This window comes from Kogia breviceps, chromosome 10 (assembly GCF_026419965.1).
Source record: "Kogia breviceps isolate mKogBre1 chromosome 10, mKogBre1 haplotype 1, whole genome shotgun sequence".
NCBI lineage: Eukaryota > Metazoa > Chordata > Mammalia > Artiodactyla > Physeteridae > Kogia > Kogia breviceps.
The window spans coordinates 31,406,470-31,422,768 of record NC_081319.1 but is presented as its reverse complement, the minus strand read 5'-3'; the positions used below and the strand labels follow the sequence as shown (position 1 = coordinate 31,422,768).

Sequence of the window (16,299 nt, the reverse complement as noted above, 5' to 3'; positions counted from 1 at the left end):
TATTTTTTAGTGAACTTAAAAAAAAATTTTATTTATTTGGCTGCACCGGGTCTTTTTTTTGCGGCATGGGTCTCTCACTGTTGTGGCCTCTCCCGTTGTGGAGCAGAGGCTCTGGACGCGCAGGCTCAGCAGCCATGGCTCACGGGCCCACCCGCTCCGCGGCATGTGGGATCTTCCTGGACTGGGGCACGAACCCGTGTCTCCTGCATTGGCAGGCGGACTCTCAACCACTGCGCCACCAGGGAAGCCCTGCACCAGGTCTTAATTGCGGCACAGGGGATCTTTGTTGCGGCATGCAGGATCTTTTAGTTGCCACATGCGGGATCTTCATTGTGGCATGCTGGATCTTTTTAGCTGTGGCATGTGGGCTCTTAGTTGCAGCATGTGGGATCTAGTTGCCTGACCAGGGATCGAACCTGGGGCCCCTGAATTGGGAACACGGAGTCTTAACCACTGGACCACCAGGGAAGTCCCTCAAAGGCAAGATTTTAAAGTAACACACACAGCATAGTTTTAATACTTTTAGGAATATTTATTGTGAGATCTTAAGCCAGAGCAGGAAAACACCTCCCATCTGTCTAGCAGACTGACATGGCAGGGACACTCTAATCACAGCTGTTGGCAAAGAACTCTGTTTCACCTTTTGATTTGGAGGAGTTGATGGGATGTCTGGGCGAATCAATACATTTTCCTAAAGCGAAATGAAGCATGAAAAAAAAGATTGGTTCAAGCTTGGAGGCCACAAAGTTTGAAACAGAAAGCTTATCAAATTCATGAATGAAAAATACCCCCCCCCCAAAAAAAAATAGCCCTGTTGGGGTTTGAATCCGATGTTGTCAGATGTGACTGTCCATTCCGACTGATGTGAGGTTCAGCTGGGTCTGCTCTTGGGCAGGTAGTGCAAGAAAATGCACTGATATTGGCTGATAGTAATTAAAAAAAAAAAATCCTGTTGTGTATATGATCACTTTGATGAGCAAAAGGGTTTTTTCTTTCTTTCTTTTTTTTAATTGAAAAAAGTAGTAAATGAGAAATGTTAACATTTCATAGTATAGAAATAAAAATTAATTCACCAACCCACTCCCAGAGGTAGCTATTCTCAAGCAGGTAGTGTGAGTCCTTTTAGACATTTTTGGTGCATATATAACTATCTGCCTGGGCTTATACACACACACATACATACACACACAAATGAGATTATATCCTGCAACTTAATAAGGGAGTTTTTCAAAGAAATCAGTTATGTTTTCAGTAATATATTACCTTTGATTCCCCTGTACTACTCAATGCTCCTGAACAAAAATAATAATAAAACGATTGGCTTGGATGTGTGCTAGCTGAGTGATGTGCTTTCTTCATAAGTATGCTTTGTATTTAGCTAATAAAGGAACTGCTGTTAGGTAAAGCCTAATTGTATGAGTGAGGAAAACAACCTGAAATTGAAGTGTGTCATCTGGCAATTAATTTTGCCATGGTTGAAAATTCACTCTAAGTATGTTCTGACATATTTTCATAAATATGTTGGAGAAATAGGCAATTTAGAATTGTCAACCAACCGTTTCATCTTGCCCAATATCAAGTTCAAGGTCTTCAGCATTGTTTGAAAAATACAAGAGTGGAACCGGCTAAGTTAGGTTCATTCACATGGGTGATTTAGATGACATGCTTGTCTGAATTCAAGATGCCCTTCTCTTTAGACCTTCCCCTTGATCAATACACAGTACAAGTGTAGACTAGCAGTGTTCTTTGTTCTGTTTTGTTTTTTTGCGGTAAGCGGGCCTCTCACGGTTGTGGCCTCTCCCGTTGCGGAGCACAGGCTCCAGACGCGCAGGCGCAGCGGCCATGGCTCACGGGCCCAACCGCTCCGCGGCATGTGGGATCTTCCTGGACCGGTGCATGAACCCGTGTCCTCTGCATTGGTAGGCGGACTCGCAACCACTGTGCCACCAGGGAAGCCCTAGCAGTGTTCTTTGAAAACAGTTTTGCTCATTAAATTAAGATACTAATCTGACACTTTGTTTTTTTAAGTTTAAAAAATAGATTCATAGGGAATTACCTGGCAGTCCAGCGGTTAGGACTCCGTGCTTTCACTGCCAGGGGCCCAGGTTCGATCCCTGGTTGGGGATCTACGATCCTGCATGCTGCTCGGTGTGGCCAAAAAAGAAAAAGGACTTATAAAGTTTTTTTGTTTTTTGGTTTTTTTTATTTCAAGATATCTTCAGCCACTATAATTTAATATTTAAATATCTGTGATTTCTTTTAGTGGCAAAAGTCAGATATTGCTAATAATACCAGGTTTATGGCCTACATTTATAATTGAGGGATATGCTAAGTTTTTTTTTTTTTTTTTTTTTTTTTATTTTTTATTTTTTTTGTGGTACGCGGGCCTCTCACCGTTGTGGCCTCTCCCGTTGCGGAGCACAGGCTCCGGACGCGCAGGCTCAGCGGCCATGGCTCACGGGCCCAGCCGCTCCGCGGCACGTGGGATCCTCCCGGACCGGGGCACGAACCCGTGTCCCCTGCATTGGCAGGCGGACTCTCAACCACTGCGCCACCAGGGAAGCCCTAAGTTTGTTTTTTAAAATTTATTAAATTAATTTATTTTTGGCTGCATTCGGTCTTCGTTCCTGTGCGCGGGCTTTCTCTAGTTGTGGTGAATGGGGGCTACTCTTCGTTGCAGTGTACGGGCTTCTCATCACTGTGGCTTCTCTTGTGGCAGAGCACGGGCTGTAGGCACCTGGGCTTCAGTAGTTGTGGCGCATGGGCTTAGTTGCTTCACGGTATGTGGGATCTTCCTGGACCAGGGCTCAAACCCTTGTCCCCTGCATTGGCAGGTGGATTCTTAACCACTGTGCCACCAGGGAAGCCTGGGACTCATAAAGTTTTAAATTATCTGGAAAATGATAGATTGAGCACCCGCATTTACTTTCCTCTCTCCCGAAGCCACTCTAAAACAACAGTAAATTGATCTTATACACACACACACACACACACACACACACACGCACCTTCAAGGACAAATAGAATAGGAGAAAACTACAACAAAAACATTTGAAAGTGAAAATCCAATGGATGAGAGCTAACTAATTAAGCAGATATGGGAAGGCAGAATTCTGAGATGGCAGTGAGGGTGGCTAACCCCATTGGGTCTCAATTTATACCACAGAACCTCCAAAAGATTTGGCAATTCACAGCACCAGTTTCTGCCTGCAGCCTGGGCTGAGGTCAAGCTAAAATCAGGAGTTGAAAGTATGTTTAAGCAGTCAGATCACCAAATCTCCCCATCTGAGCAACATATGGCTGCTCTTCTCCCTCCAGTAGAAGAACTGGGTTTATTCTCTAGAGAGGGTAGAACAGTCTTTGGACTGGAGAATGCAGACATAGTTGGAAAATTTACATAACAAACAGGAGACCTGACTACTCCCCACCCCTGCCCCCAGCCAAGCCCTCTTCTTCCTTTCAGCTCCCAGAATACTGGCAGTCAGGCATAGACCCTCCAGGCAGGAGACTGGAAGATTCTTTTGGGAGGATCTGTCCAGCCTACGAGGAAAGAGCTAAAGAGAGTGAGGTCACAGGTTCTTAGAAAAATTGTCTTATAATCTCAGAGAGATAAAAAATTGCATTACATTACATCAGGATGCTAATAAGGAAAGAGAAGTATTTAGAAGTAAAAAAGATAATAGTAGGAATGAAAAGTCTTTAGAAGGGCTGAAAGATAGAGGAAATATCCCAGGGAGAAAATGTTTAACATAGGTGGAAAATGGGAGGGAAATGATAAGAATAGAGGACCAATCCAGAAAGTCCAACACTGGAAAACAGGAGTTCTAGAAAAAGAAAGCAAAGGGAATGGAGAGGAAGAAATAATGACCTAATACAAGAAAATACTAAAGAATATAAGGATATTAGTTTCTAGATTGAAAGGGCCGAGTACTCAGCACAGAGAGTGAAAATAGAGCCACATAAAGGCACAGGGAATTCACAAACCGAGGTCAAGGAGAAGATCCTAAAAGCTTCCATGGAGAGAAAAAAAACCAGAATCAAGAATCTACTTCTTAAACCTTTAACAGCAGCACCAGAAACTACAAGACAATAATGTAGCTCCTAAAAATTCTGAGGAAGAAATGTATTTCCAACTTAGAATTCCATATCAAGACTCATTATCAATCAAGTGTGAGGGTAGAATAAAGACATTTTTTAACATGCAAGGTTTCAAAAAATGTATCTCCCTTGCTCCCTTTTTAGGAAGCTGACAGAGGGTATCTCCACCCAAAGTCAGAGAATTAACTAAGAAAAGGGCAGGTATGGATATAGAAATGGGGTTCAGCAGGAGAAAGGGCAAAAGCTTCTCCAGCATGATGGTGAAGGGAGGTCCCAGGATGCCAGCTTTGCAGCAGGTATAGGGACCACCAGTCCTGCTTGGAGCGGTTGGTGGGTTCTGGAAGGTACTCCTCAAGAAGATAAAATGGATACATCTTTGTATCTGAATGTGTTGAGAAAAGGCTTAGGTGGAGAGTTTGGAGTTGAATAGAAAACTTAAAAAGACTACTAATTGACAGAAAGGAATAATAAGCATGCTTTTTGGCTCAGTTGTGAATATCATTTACCTAATGCAAATATGAATATTGCACTAAATAAAATTATACATCACTATATTGGAAAGAGTAGTAATAGAACTACTATTATGGAATGAGATTAGGATTGTGAAAGAGAACTTAATCCTAATCTTCCATAATTAGAAACTTACAGATAATGCCTAAAAGTGAAAAATCAAGACATAACAATGTGAACATTCCCCTATTCCAGAAGATCAGCCGAAAGAGTTGAATGTGGTTGCCTCTGGGGAGTGGGGAATGGATATGTCACCTGTTGAGGGTGGTGGTGGTAGGAGCACTGTGGGACTGCTAGTAATAATAAAAAAAGAACTCTTTGACTCTTGAAATTATGTTCATATATATGTTTGATAAAAGGAAAACCACATTACAAAATTAAGTTGTAAAGTTGCTACGCTGAATAAAGCATTTTATCAATTCTCAGTTGTCATGGTTTTTCACATTTTTATAGTATGACAAATTAGGATGCATCCTAAAATGCCTTAGACCTAATGAAATGTGATGGCTCAGGATTCTGATAATGTATCTTATTTGGGGATGACATGAGTATAATACTTTTTTTTAATTAAAGATTGCAGGCCTAAGTCTACCTCTTCCTCCCAAAAAATTGATTGGTAACATGGATCGTGAGTTCATAGCTGAGAGGCAGAAAGGTCTTCAGAACTATCTCAACGTTATCACCACAAATCATATCTTGTCTAATTGTGAGCTGGTTAAGAAGTTTTTAGATCCAAACAACTATTCTGCAAGCTATACTGGTAAGTAGAGGGATCTATCAGCTGCAGTCCTGGGACAAAAGAGGCACTTTTCTTTGCTGGAGATAATATACGAGGGAGAAATTCTCCTTCCAAATGGGGAGATGTGCACATCTGTTATAGGGTGTTATTCATTTACTAATAATTACCTGATTGTATTTTTACCATAGATATATAAGAAGAAAATTGTTCTAAAATGTTTGTGATGTCTGTTTAGAAAAATATGGAGGAGAACTTACTGTCTTTGTACAGAGTCTTGTCTTTATTATCTTCCCTGACAAAACAGAGAGTAAATAGTCCACAATAATCTATACAGTAATCTCAATTTGATTTGTATTTGGCTCTGTTTTTGTGTTTACAGTATATACTATGCCTGGTTTTTCTGGGAATTACTTTAAACACAACAGTGGTCCAGAAGTGTTCTTTCTGTGTCTTCCCTGTTGCTTGCTGAAATCCACTCTGTGCAAAGCCTAAAGAAGAGGTAGTTCTCTTCCAAACCTTCCCTGGGTCAGGGTGGCAGCCAGGGGCCTGAGTTGGAAAGGGTGCCAGTCACACACAAAGCTAGCATCAGTAACGTAAGCCCGTTGTCAGCAGAATGAGTGATTAAATATTTTATACACTCTGGCATGGCCTTGAAGAGACCAATAGAAACTGTTGTAGAACTGAACCAGTGACTAGAATTCAACTGGATTTTTAAAGCTAAACCATGCTTAGAGTCTAAGTGGAACTCTGGGTATTATTAATAAGCTGATTTCCTTGCTAAGAGGATAGGTTGTTTACAGGCTACATTTTAGGTCCTCAGAATGCTGCTTTTGAAGTAATTGGAGGGAGACACTTTTATTTCTGTGTCAGATAGAGGTGCTGCTTTTGAAGTAATTGGAGGGAGACACTTTTCTGTGTCAGATAGAGGGAAATATAGGACTACTTGTCAGGCACCAAACTTTTCTGCATGATATAATCCACCTGGGGAGCTTTAAAAAATCCTGATGCCCAGGCTGCATTCATGCCAATTAAATCAGAATCTCTGTGGATTGGGTTCCTAATTTGTAAAGCTCCCCTAGAGATTCTAATTGCCGCTGAGTTTGAAAACCCCAGTTAGAACTTGCTACTTACAGTGTGGTCCTCTGACAGCAGCACTGGCATCACTGGGAGTTTGTCAGTAACGCAGGATTTAGACCCCAGCCTAAACCTAGAATCAGGATGTGGTTTTAACAAGGTTGCCATGTGGTTTGCATGCACATTAAAGTTTGAGAAGCCTTGTCCTAGAACATACCTGCCATCTTCTAATGGAAGTGCCTGTAAGAAGAATGCGTTTCTAGAATGCAATCAAGTGAAGGAAAGTTAATTTCAAACTCACATTTACTGTAAGTAACAACGAATTGTTACAAGGCTTGCATCCTTCCCCAACTTGTTTCTCGGTTCACATAGGAGAAAAGGGGCTCCCAGGACAGCTCGCATTCTTTCAGAGTAGATCTCACTTGGCTTTCATTTTACCATGCTTTATTTACCTCGCTTGTTCTCAGAATTATCACATCATGGGCCTTCTGGATTGACTTTTTTAAAAAAAAATTTTATTTATTTATTTTTGGCTGAGTTGGGTCTTTGTTGTGGTGCATGGGCTTCTCATTGTGGTGGCTTCTCTTGTTGCGGAGCATGGGCTCCAGGCACATGGGCTTTGGTAGTTCTGGCACGCGGGCTCAGTAGTTGTGGCTCGCAGGCCCTAGAGCTCAGGCTCAGTAGTTGTGGCACATGGTCCTAGTTGCTCCATGGCATGTGGGATCTTCCCGAAGCAGGGCTCGGAGCTGTGTCCCCTGCATTGGCAGGTGGATTCTTAACCACTGTGCCACCAGGGAAGTCCCTGGATTCACTTTTATCAAATCAGTCCCAACCCAGCCCTCTTCATTGGTTTGTCCACATTTTTTCCTGAGGGTGTCTGCTAATGTTCTCCTAGGGCAAGCATCAAGGTGTAGTGCACACGTGATGATGCCATTCATACCATAAACCTTGACTGTCTGCTCTGCCTATGCCATGTGCTGGGTGCAGGGCTAAGTGTTGGGGTGCAGGTGTGAAGAAGATGTGCTTCCTGTTCTCAGGGAGCTTATACCAGAAGTACCTTGAGTTGCTGGGGGTCAGAGCTAGCAGGGATCTTAGAGCAGATGTATCAAAACTAACCCTCTCATTTTATTTTTTAATGTTATTTTTGTTGTTATTTTCCTTCCAGTTTTATTGAGATATAATTGATATACAGCTCTGTATAAGTTTAAGGTATATAGCATAATGATTTGACTTACATATACTGTGAAATGATTATCACAATAAGTTTAGTGAACATCTCTCATCTCATAGAGATGCAAAATTAAACAGAAAAAAAATTTTTCCTTGTGATGAGAACTCTTAGGATTTACTCTCTTGTTAACTTTCATATATAATGTACAGCAGTGTTAATTATATTTATCATGTGTGTATTACATCCCTAGTGCTTATTTATCTTATCAGTGGAAGTTTGTACCTTTTGGCCACCTTCATTCAATTCCCCATCCCCCTATCCCCTAGCCCCCACCTCTGGTAATCACAAATCTGATCTCTTTTTCAATGAGTTTGTTTGTTTTTGAAGAATAATTGACCTACAGTACTATGTTAGTTCCTGTTACACAACACTGTGATTTGATGTTTCTATACATTTCAAAATAATCATCATGAGAAGTTGATGATGTCAACTTATGATATGTCACCATACAAAGATATCACATAGTTATTGACTGTATCCATCCACGTGGTTGCAAATGGCAAGATTTCATTCTTTTTTGTGGCTGATTAATATTCCATTGTGACACTTAGATTGCTTCCATATCTTGACTATTGTAAATAATGCCACAATGAACATGGGGGTGCATATATTTTTTTCTAATTTTCATTTTCGTTTTCTTCTGATATATACCCAGGAGTGGAATTGCTGAATCATATGGTAGTTCTACTTTTAATTTTTTGCGGAACCTCCATATCATTTTCCATAGTGGCTGCACCATGTTACATTCTCACCAGCAGTGCACAAGGGTTCTCTTTTCTCCACATCTTTACCAACACTTGTTTTTTATTTGTGGTTTTTTTGATGATAGCCCTTCTGATCGGTATGAGGTGATACCTCATTGTGGTTTTGATTTGCATTTCCATGATAGTTAGTAGTGTTGAGCATCTTTTCATATGCCTGTTGGCCATCTGTATGTTGTCTTTCGAAAAATGTCTATTCAAGTACTCTGCCCATTTTTTAATAGGGTTGTTTGTTTTTTTGATGTTGCGTTGTATGAGTTCTTTGTATATTTTGGATATTAACCACTTGTCAGCCATGTTGTGTGCAAATATGTTCTCCCATTCAGTAGGTGGCCTTTTTGTTTTGTTGATGGTTTCCTTTGCTGTGCAAAAGCTTTTAAGTTTGATTAGGTCCCATTTGTTGGTTTTTGCTTTTTGCTTTTTGTTTTTCCCTTGCCTGAGGAGACATATCCAAAAAAATATCGCTAAGACCAGTGTCAAAGAGCCTACCACCTATGTTTTCTTCTAGGAGTTTTATGGTTTTAGGTCTTAAGTTTACGTCTTTAATACATTTTTTAGTTTATTTTTGTATATGATGTGAGAGAGTAGCCAGTTTGGTTCTATTGCATGTAACTGTCTACTTTTCCCAGTACTAGTTATTGAAGAGGCTGCCTTTTCTCCATAGTGTATTCTCGCCTCCTTTGTCGTAGATTAACTGCTCATAGAAGTATGGGTTCATTTCTGGGTTCTCTATTCTGTTCCTTTGTTCTCTGTGTGTGCATGTGCATGTGTGCATGTGCATGCCAGTACCATACTGTTTTGATTACTGTAACTCTGTAGTATACTTTGAAATCAGGAGCGTGATACTTCCAGCTTATTCTTCTTTCTCAAGATTGTTTTGGCTATTCAAGACCTTTTGTGTTTCCATACAAATTTAGAATGATTTCTTCTAGCTCTGTGAAAAATGCCAATGGTATTTGATAGGGATTGCACTGAATCTGTAGATTACCTTAGGTAGTACAGTCATTTTAGCAATATTAATTCTTCCAATCCATGAACATGGTATATCTTTCCATCTATTTGTGTCCTCTTCAATTTCTTTCATTAGTGTCTTAGAATTTTCCAGGTACAGGTCTTTTACCTCTTTAGTTGGACTTATTCCTAGGTATTTTATTCTTTTTGATGTGATTGTAAATTGAATTGTTTTCTTACTTTTTCTTTCTGATAGTGTGTTGTTAGTGTACAGAAATGCAACCAGCTTCTGTATATTAATTTTGTATCCTGCAACTTTACTGAACTCATTGATGAGTTCCAGTAGAACCCTCTCATTTTATACATGAGCGGCCCCCTCAAGAAGGGCCTTACCTAGGGTTGCATGTTTGTATGATTGTACAGGTGTCCAGTTTCCCAGTTGAAATGCTCCTCAACCCCTGGAAGGTTGTCTGATCCCTGTATTTCCTTCTATTGTACCTCTCTCACATGCTGCTCTTGTCCTGATTTTTCCCCTCTCCCAGCATGGCAGACAGTCAGGAGTCCAAAGCAGATGTGGGCAGGAGTATAAGAAAATTGTCAGAGACTCCTGCCAGAACTCAAATGCTCAAGAAACTGTTGCTATTTAGAGGGCACAGTCCTGATGAAACAGTAAGGGATGGATGCTGTTTTCAGAGAAGTGCTGATTTATTTCCCCCTTTGCATGAAATGTCAGAACTTGTCTTTCCTCTATGCTGACTCACCAGCAGCCTCAGGAAAGGGAAACCCAGGCCACCTCCTCCACGCCATCTTAACTGAGCCATTCCCCGAAAAGCCAGGCAGACTTGTTCAGGTTTCCCAAAACTTAGAGTGTGGCTCCCTGCACACCTCAAACTTCTGGCACTTCCCTAAACAGAGCCAGTTTCCCTTTAATATGGATAACGTCTCTACCTCTCATCAGTTTCCAAATGGTCTGTGCTCACCACCCAGGTTCACTGCAGCAGGATTTGAGTTGTGCATTCAAATGTGGCCGAAATCACCATGCTCACATTCCTGCCTGTTGCTCTGACTGAGCCCGAAGGTGCTCTGTTGGAGGGAAACTGTTGATACCACCCGTTCCCCAGGGGATGGATGACTAGGAGCCTGGAGGACATCAGCAGCTGCCTCCTCTCCTCCCTGGGTCCCCAGCTTAGGATTGCTGGTCCCTTTTTTCTTTGTCTTATGATTTCCTTATGACCAAATTCATAGAAGGGAAATATAGGTCCTTGGTGCTTTGTTGAGGGCAGGGTTTGGGGTGTTCATTTGAATTAGAAAGGCTAATTGAGGGCCAGCTACTATACAGGGAAAACAGGTGTCTCCCGGTCATGAGGGGTTTGTGTTGGGAAACACATGCATGCACACACACACACACACCACCTTATTCATCTTGTTAGCAAGGTGCTTCACTGCACTGTAGCTGTCTTTCCCCCGTAAACGATCCCGTAAGGAAGCTTTTAATGTCCACGCAGAAGTCACTTGGACCAGAAATCAAGAGGCCTGCATCCTGGTCCCAGCTTTGTTATTAGCAGCATCTCCACTCTGTAGGCCTTGAGGTCCCGACCTGTAACACAGGAGGTGGGGGTGGGGACAGTGGACCAGGTAGTGTCGAAGCTCTCTTCTAGTCCTAAAAGCCCAGGAATCCTATGAACAGGTCAAATAGTAGTGGACTCCAAGATGAAGGGAAGGAGGGAGTGAGAGAGGGATTGGGCAGGAGGGGAGGGTGGGAGGGAAGATGAGATTATATTCAGAACAAGAGCAGGATGCTTCAGAGAGGCTGGAGGCCCACATCCGCTGTGCAGGCCGCTGCAATATCACATGCTGTAGTAGTTTGGGCGATCTGGAGCCCAGTTGTGGGACTGGAGGAGTCAGTGTTTATTCCCTTTAGTCATCATCCCATGGGGCTGGGATCTAGGACGTCAAAGGCTGCACACAGTGGGGGCAGCTGGTATGTTCTGAGCTGAGAAGTCTGAGCTCTGTGGGAAGCACAGGATGGACTTGAAGGCATTGCTCTGCATTTCCTGTCTGGGGCTTGTTTATCAGCAACTACTGAGCATGCAGCTTTTCCCATGTGTCAGTGCTAGAGAAATGGAGGGAAAGTGTCTTCCTTTTCATGGATTTCATGTTCTAATGGGAGAGAGTGTCCATATCCATTGAACATGTATTGAACCCTTAGTTCTTCATCAGCTATTTATTGAGTACCTACTATGTGCCCGGTGCTACGAATACAGCACCGAGGAATGAATAGTCTCCTAATCCCATGCCCACCCCATGGCACTTCTGCAGGGAGATTGACAGGTGAAGACTGTGGCAGGTTAAAAACATGGCAGCACCTTGAGGGTGGGGGTCAGGGTGCAGATGATCCAGATCTGAAGATGGAGGAAGGCTTCCCAGAAGAGTTGATACCTACATAGAGATCTGTGGGGTGAGTAGAAGTTAGCCAGGCCAAGAGGCAAGGGCCACTGCTCCCAGAGAGAAAGAAGTATTTTCGTATGGCTGTGGGCTCTGCCCTGTTAAGATGTTTCTTTCCAGCCAGAGCTCACAGTCTAGTGGAAGACAGTAGCCCTAATGTGAGACAGGATCCCATAGGAGAGGGACAGGTGTAGCACCAAAGTGTGCAGAGGAGGGAAGAAGGGAGGGAGTCCTGGCTAGGGGAGCAGCAAATTTGGGCTAAGCCTCAAAGGATAGATGGGTAGGAATAGAAAATGCCAAGGGGTGGAGGTAGACCAGTCTTCAGGGGCCTTGGCAGGCAAATCTCAGTGAAAAGAGTGTGAGGTTCTTACACTGTGGGGGGTAGAGACAGAAGGGTAAGGTAGAGGCAGAGCTAGAAGCTTGGTCATGATTTGGGAAGGAAATGGGGCCCCAATAAAGGCTTCTAAGCAGAGGAGTAGATGTTTAGGTTTGAAGTGTGTTACCTGAATCTGGGGAGAGAAGGAATTAATATCGGGAGCATGGTAGTCATGTGATTTACTTGACAATAAATCATAGTTCAGAGGAAAGAAAATGTCCTGTCTACAATTCCCTGACCCCAAAGGTAAAAAAAAGCTATTTTCTAGTCCTTAATTTGCCAGTAACAAATCTACCGTATTCCACTTGCTCACAGCTGTTTTCCCCATTCCTAAAACTATGTATAATATATAGTAGTGTACAGTAAACATTGTGGAATAATGATATTGTGGGGAATTATGAGTCACTGTTACGTTAGTTTTGAACCAACTGTCTTTTACAGTCTCTGAGAATGACATTGTATCCCATTTAGAAAATTATTTTTCATAATCCTCCTCAAAGTTATGATTTTCACGTAAAAGAATATCTTTTTAAGTAGTTTATGTTCAAGTTATTTTGGAAATACTAAAAGCATTTTATATCCGCATTACTTATAGAGGAGGTTCAGAGTTCCCGGTGTCGGTTATAAAAATTCATCTGCTTCTGCCACTCCGAACCCCTCCAAATGCGCTGTCACATTGGAGTAGTTAAAACAAATGTAAATGGAGTCTGTTCTTTGTCTGTCATCTCATGTTCTCTTATGTGTGGACAACACTGACACTTTACATATTGAGTCAGTAAGATTGTTTTCTTCCCCAAATCTCAATTCATAATGTACTGTAAAATATATCAAAATGATATTGTTTGCCTAGCTCTCCACATAGTTAATTCCAGACTAGGTCATTTTGACACATGGAAAACATTTCTGCTAAATCCCTCGTGCCTGGGATGTAACTAATGCTAGGCAGAGATGCAGTTCCACAATGAATTTGCAGGATTGCTGTTTGCTTTCAGGAACCCAGTGTGGCTTCATTCGCTCACTACACCGAGGGAAAATAGCAAATTATAGATGTTGCTTTTTGCAGGAAACGTAAAAACACAATTATTCTGATAATTTCTTTATACAGTAAACTTCAAAGAACTTCCTCTTTTCATTGTCTTCTTAGAAGGGTAAAACGTTCTCATGATAAATAAACACAAAGAGAAGGGTGGATTTTTTTCCAGTAAACAGGCATACGGTAATTTCCCACCATAGAACCATATTGTTGCTGTACGTGGATGTTTTTCTAAAACACCGGCTTTTATTTCCAGTATGTTTATATATTTAAGGCTAATCGCTTCTTTGTTGTTGAAAGTTATAATTTCATGAGGAATGAAGGTGGGATAAATATCACTTGGAGCAACATTTAATGCTATTCCAAGCTGAGTTTACAATACGCTTTGAGTTTTGTGCTGGGGTTGTTGTCTGGTGCATATGTTGAATTCTTGGGTTAAGCCAACTAGTTTGCATATTTTAGATCTTCCAGTTTAAGTAATTATTCCATTAGTGATTACTTTCTTTTCTTTAATAAACTTTTTATTTTGGAATAATTTTAGATTTACAGAAAAAATAGCAGTGATAGTACAGAGTTTCCATATACCCCTCACCCATTTTCCCCTAATGTTAACATCTTATGTAAGCATGGTACATTTGTCAAAACTAAGGAATTAGCATTGGTACATTACTATTAACTATAGTTTTATTCAGATTTCACTAGCTTTTCCATTAATGATCTTATTCTATTCCAGGATCCAGTCTAGAATCCCACATTTTATTTAGTCTGTGTTCATTTTTTTATAATTAAGTTTTTCAAGAAAGTCATAGACCATAAGAATTTCATTTGCAAGAATAATATCTTAAGCGTATGGCACTTTCCTGATGATGTTTGACTAATGAGTTTCTAAAATATCTTTGCAGAGATTGCCTTACAACAGGTTTCCATGTTCTTCCGATCAGAACCAAAGTGGGAGGTGGTGGAACCATTGAAAGACATAGGTGAGAAACTGGCATGCCCATTCTGTTAAGAAAGATCAGAGAACTGGGTTCTTTGTCATGCTTTCTTATAAGTATCCCAAGAAAGTTTTTATGCAGGTGAAATGCATAAGAAATGCAGGTGATTTCTTTTTCTTTTTGCCTCTGTACTGTTTGAGGATTCAGTCCTTAACTTATATTACTTAATGAATCTTGGTTAAAGCTCCATCTGAAGATTTGGATGGTAGTAACTAATAGTTTCAGAACCATCATTCATTCTTGTTTTATCTTTTTCACTAAATCAAAACTGAAGTGCTGTTTTCCCTTTTCCATGAGTAGAGTAATTTCTTTGCTTTTTTTTTTTTTTTAGTTCATCTTTTACCATGTCAGTATTACCAAATAGTTGTTTAATGGTGCCTATATAGCTATGAATAATATTTCCAAAATTAATTTTTATTAATTAGTTGGTCACCAAAACATATCGGTGTAAAATCATGTAGCTATAAACACACCTCTGCTTTTATGACAGGTTGGAGGATAAGGAAGAAATATTTCTTGATGAAGATTAAAAATCAGCCAAAGGAACGGCTAGTGTTAAGCTGGGTAAGCTAGCTTTTTTTGCTTCAGGCTCATTTCAAGGACTTAAGATGGGTTTATGAAAGCAGATATTGACAAGAGAATTACAAAATTGTATTGTGCTCCTGAGTGATGTAAAGGCCTCCTTAGTCACACATCAAAGGAGAGTCATTTTAGGTCACTTTTTTATGCATTTGGTAGTATCGATGTGATTATATTTGATCAACTAGTAAACATTTGGAAAAAAATACAGTTTAAAATAGTTCTCTGTAACCTCTTTAGGGTTGACAGTTTGGCAGTTTGTTTTAAAGAAAATACTTGGGTAATACTTTGTTTTATCTATCACTTTGAGAGTTCTAGTGATACACTTGATTAATGGTATTAGGTAAGATTACAGTTAAGTCCTAGTATTTGTATGTTTATATGCTATCTCTCCAGAAAGGCCATGAGACAGCAAGAATTAATGTGGTTTTCATCTTTGGTTTACAGTTATATATTTGGACAGATTAAAAAAAGGGAAAGACTCAGGAATTCCCTGGCGGTCCAGTGGTTAGGACTCCCGCGCTTCCGTTGCTGGGGGCACAGGCTGAATCCCTGGTCAGGGAACTAAGATCCCGCAAGCCATGTGGCGCTGCCAAAAAAAAAAAAAAAAAGACTTACAAGGAGTTTTTCTTTTGATGACCAAGACAGCACCCTGATATTTCTTCCCATGTTTGCAGGCTGACCTTGGTCCTGACAAGTATCTGTCAGATAAAGATTTTCAGTGTCTAATCAAACTTCTGCCGTCCTGTTTGGTGAGTACAAGTCCTTCTATTATTCTTGGTGCTGATGAGAGATTTACAGTGTTTTCTCATGAGTGACCATGGACTGAAGAGCTGGAAGTAGTCTCTAGGCTTGAGAATGGAGAGGTACAGTGGATTTCATTTCAGACTGAGAGCGCTCAGGGCTACTCCCATAGATCAGAGGCCATTTAAATGACATTCATGACCTCTAGACAATCCATGACACATGTGGTAATGTAAATGTAGTTTTTGTGTTTTAAGCAAATACCAGAATAGGAAAGCAGCCACTTCTCTGAGCCTCTTGTTCTTGGTTAAGGACGTTTGTATCAGTGAATTGAAAGAGCTGTTTCCAGCCTGAGAAAACAGAACTGATAACAGTTTTAGGTAAACTGGATGAAGGATTCTAATCGAAGGCTTTCAGTGGAAAGAATATCATGAGTGTATTTCAAACTATATGCAGAAATTTTTAAGGAAAAGAGTAATCTGGCCAGAAAATTGAGTTAGTGTTGATGTTCTTTATCTGTTTTATGCATGAGGATGTGGGACCCTTGAATGAGCACAATTAGTCTGACCTGTCCCGTTGGGTTGGCAAGTTTATTGTTTTTTTTTTTTAAGTTTTTTTTCTTTTTTTGGCTGTGTTGGGTCTTCGTTGCTGCACGCGGGCTTTCTCTAGTTGTGGCGAGCGGGGTCTGCCCTTCATTGCAGTGCGTGGGCTTCTCATTGTGGTGGCTTGTCTTGTTGCGGAATATGGGCTCTAGGCATTGAGG

At 40.9% G+C, this 16,299-nt stretch overlaps 1 protein-coding gene across 13 annotated transcripts in view; it reads left to right on the top strand.

Annotated features, from left to right (window-relative positions):
- PXK (PX domain containing serine/threonine kinase like) overlaps positions 1 to 16,299 on the top strand; it is a 76,031-nt gene that overhangs the window by 30,488 nt on the left and 29,244 nt on the right. For all 13 annotated transcript variants that reach the window (XM_059076225.2, XM_059076226.2, XM_059076233.2 and 10 more), the window contains exons 4-7: positions 5,182 to 5,368; positions 14,121 to 14,198; positions 14,704 to 14,777; positions 15,470 to 15,544. In XM_059076225.2, coding sequence (XP_058932208.1) covers positions 5,182 to 5,368; positions 14,121 to 14,198; positions 14,704 to 14,777; positions 15,470 to 15,544 — 414 coding nt within the window. The remainder of the gene's footprint in view (positions 1 to 5,181; positions 5,369 to 14,120; positions 14,199 to 14,703; positions 14,778 to 15,469; positions 15,545 to 16,299) is intronic.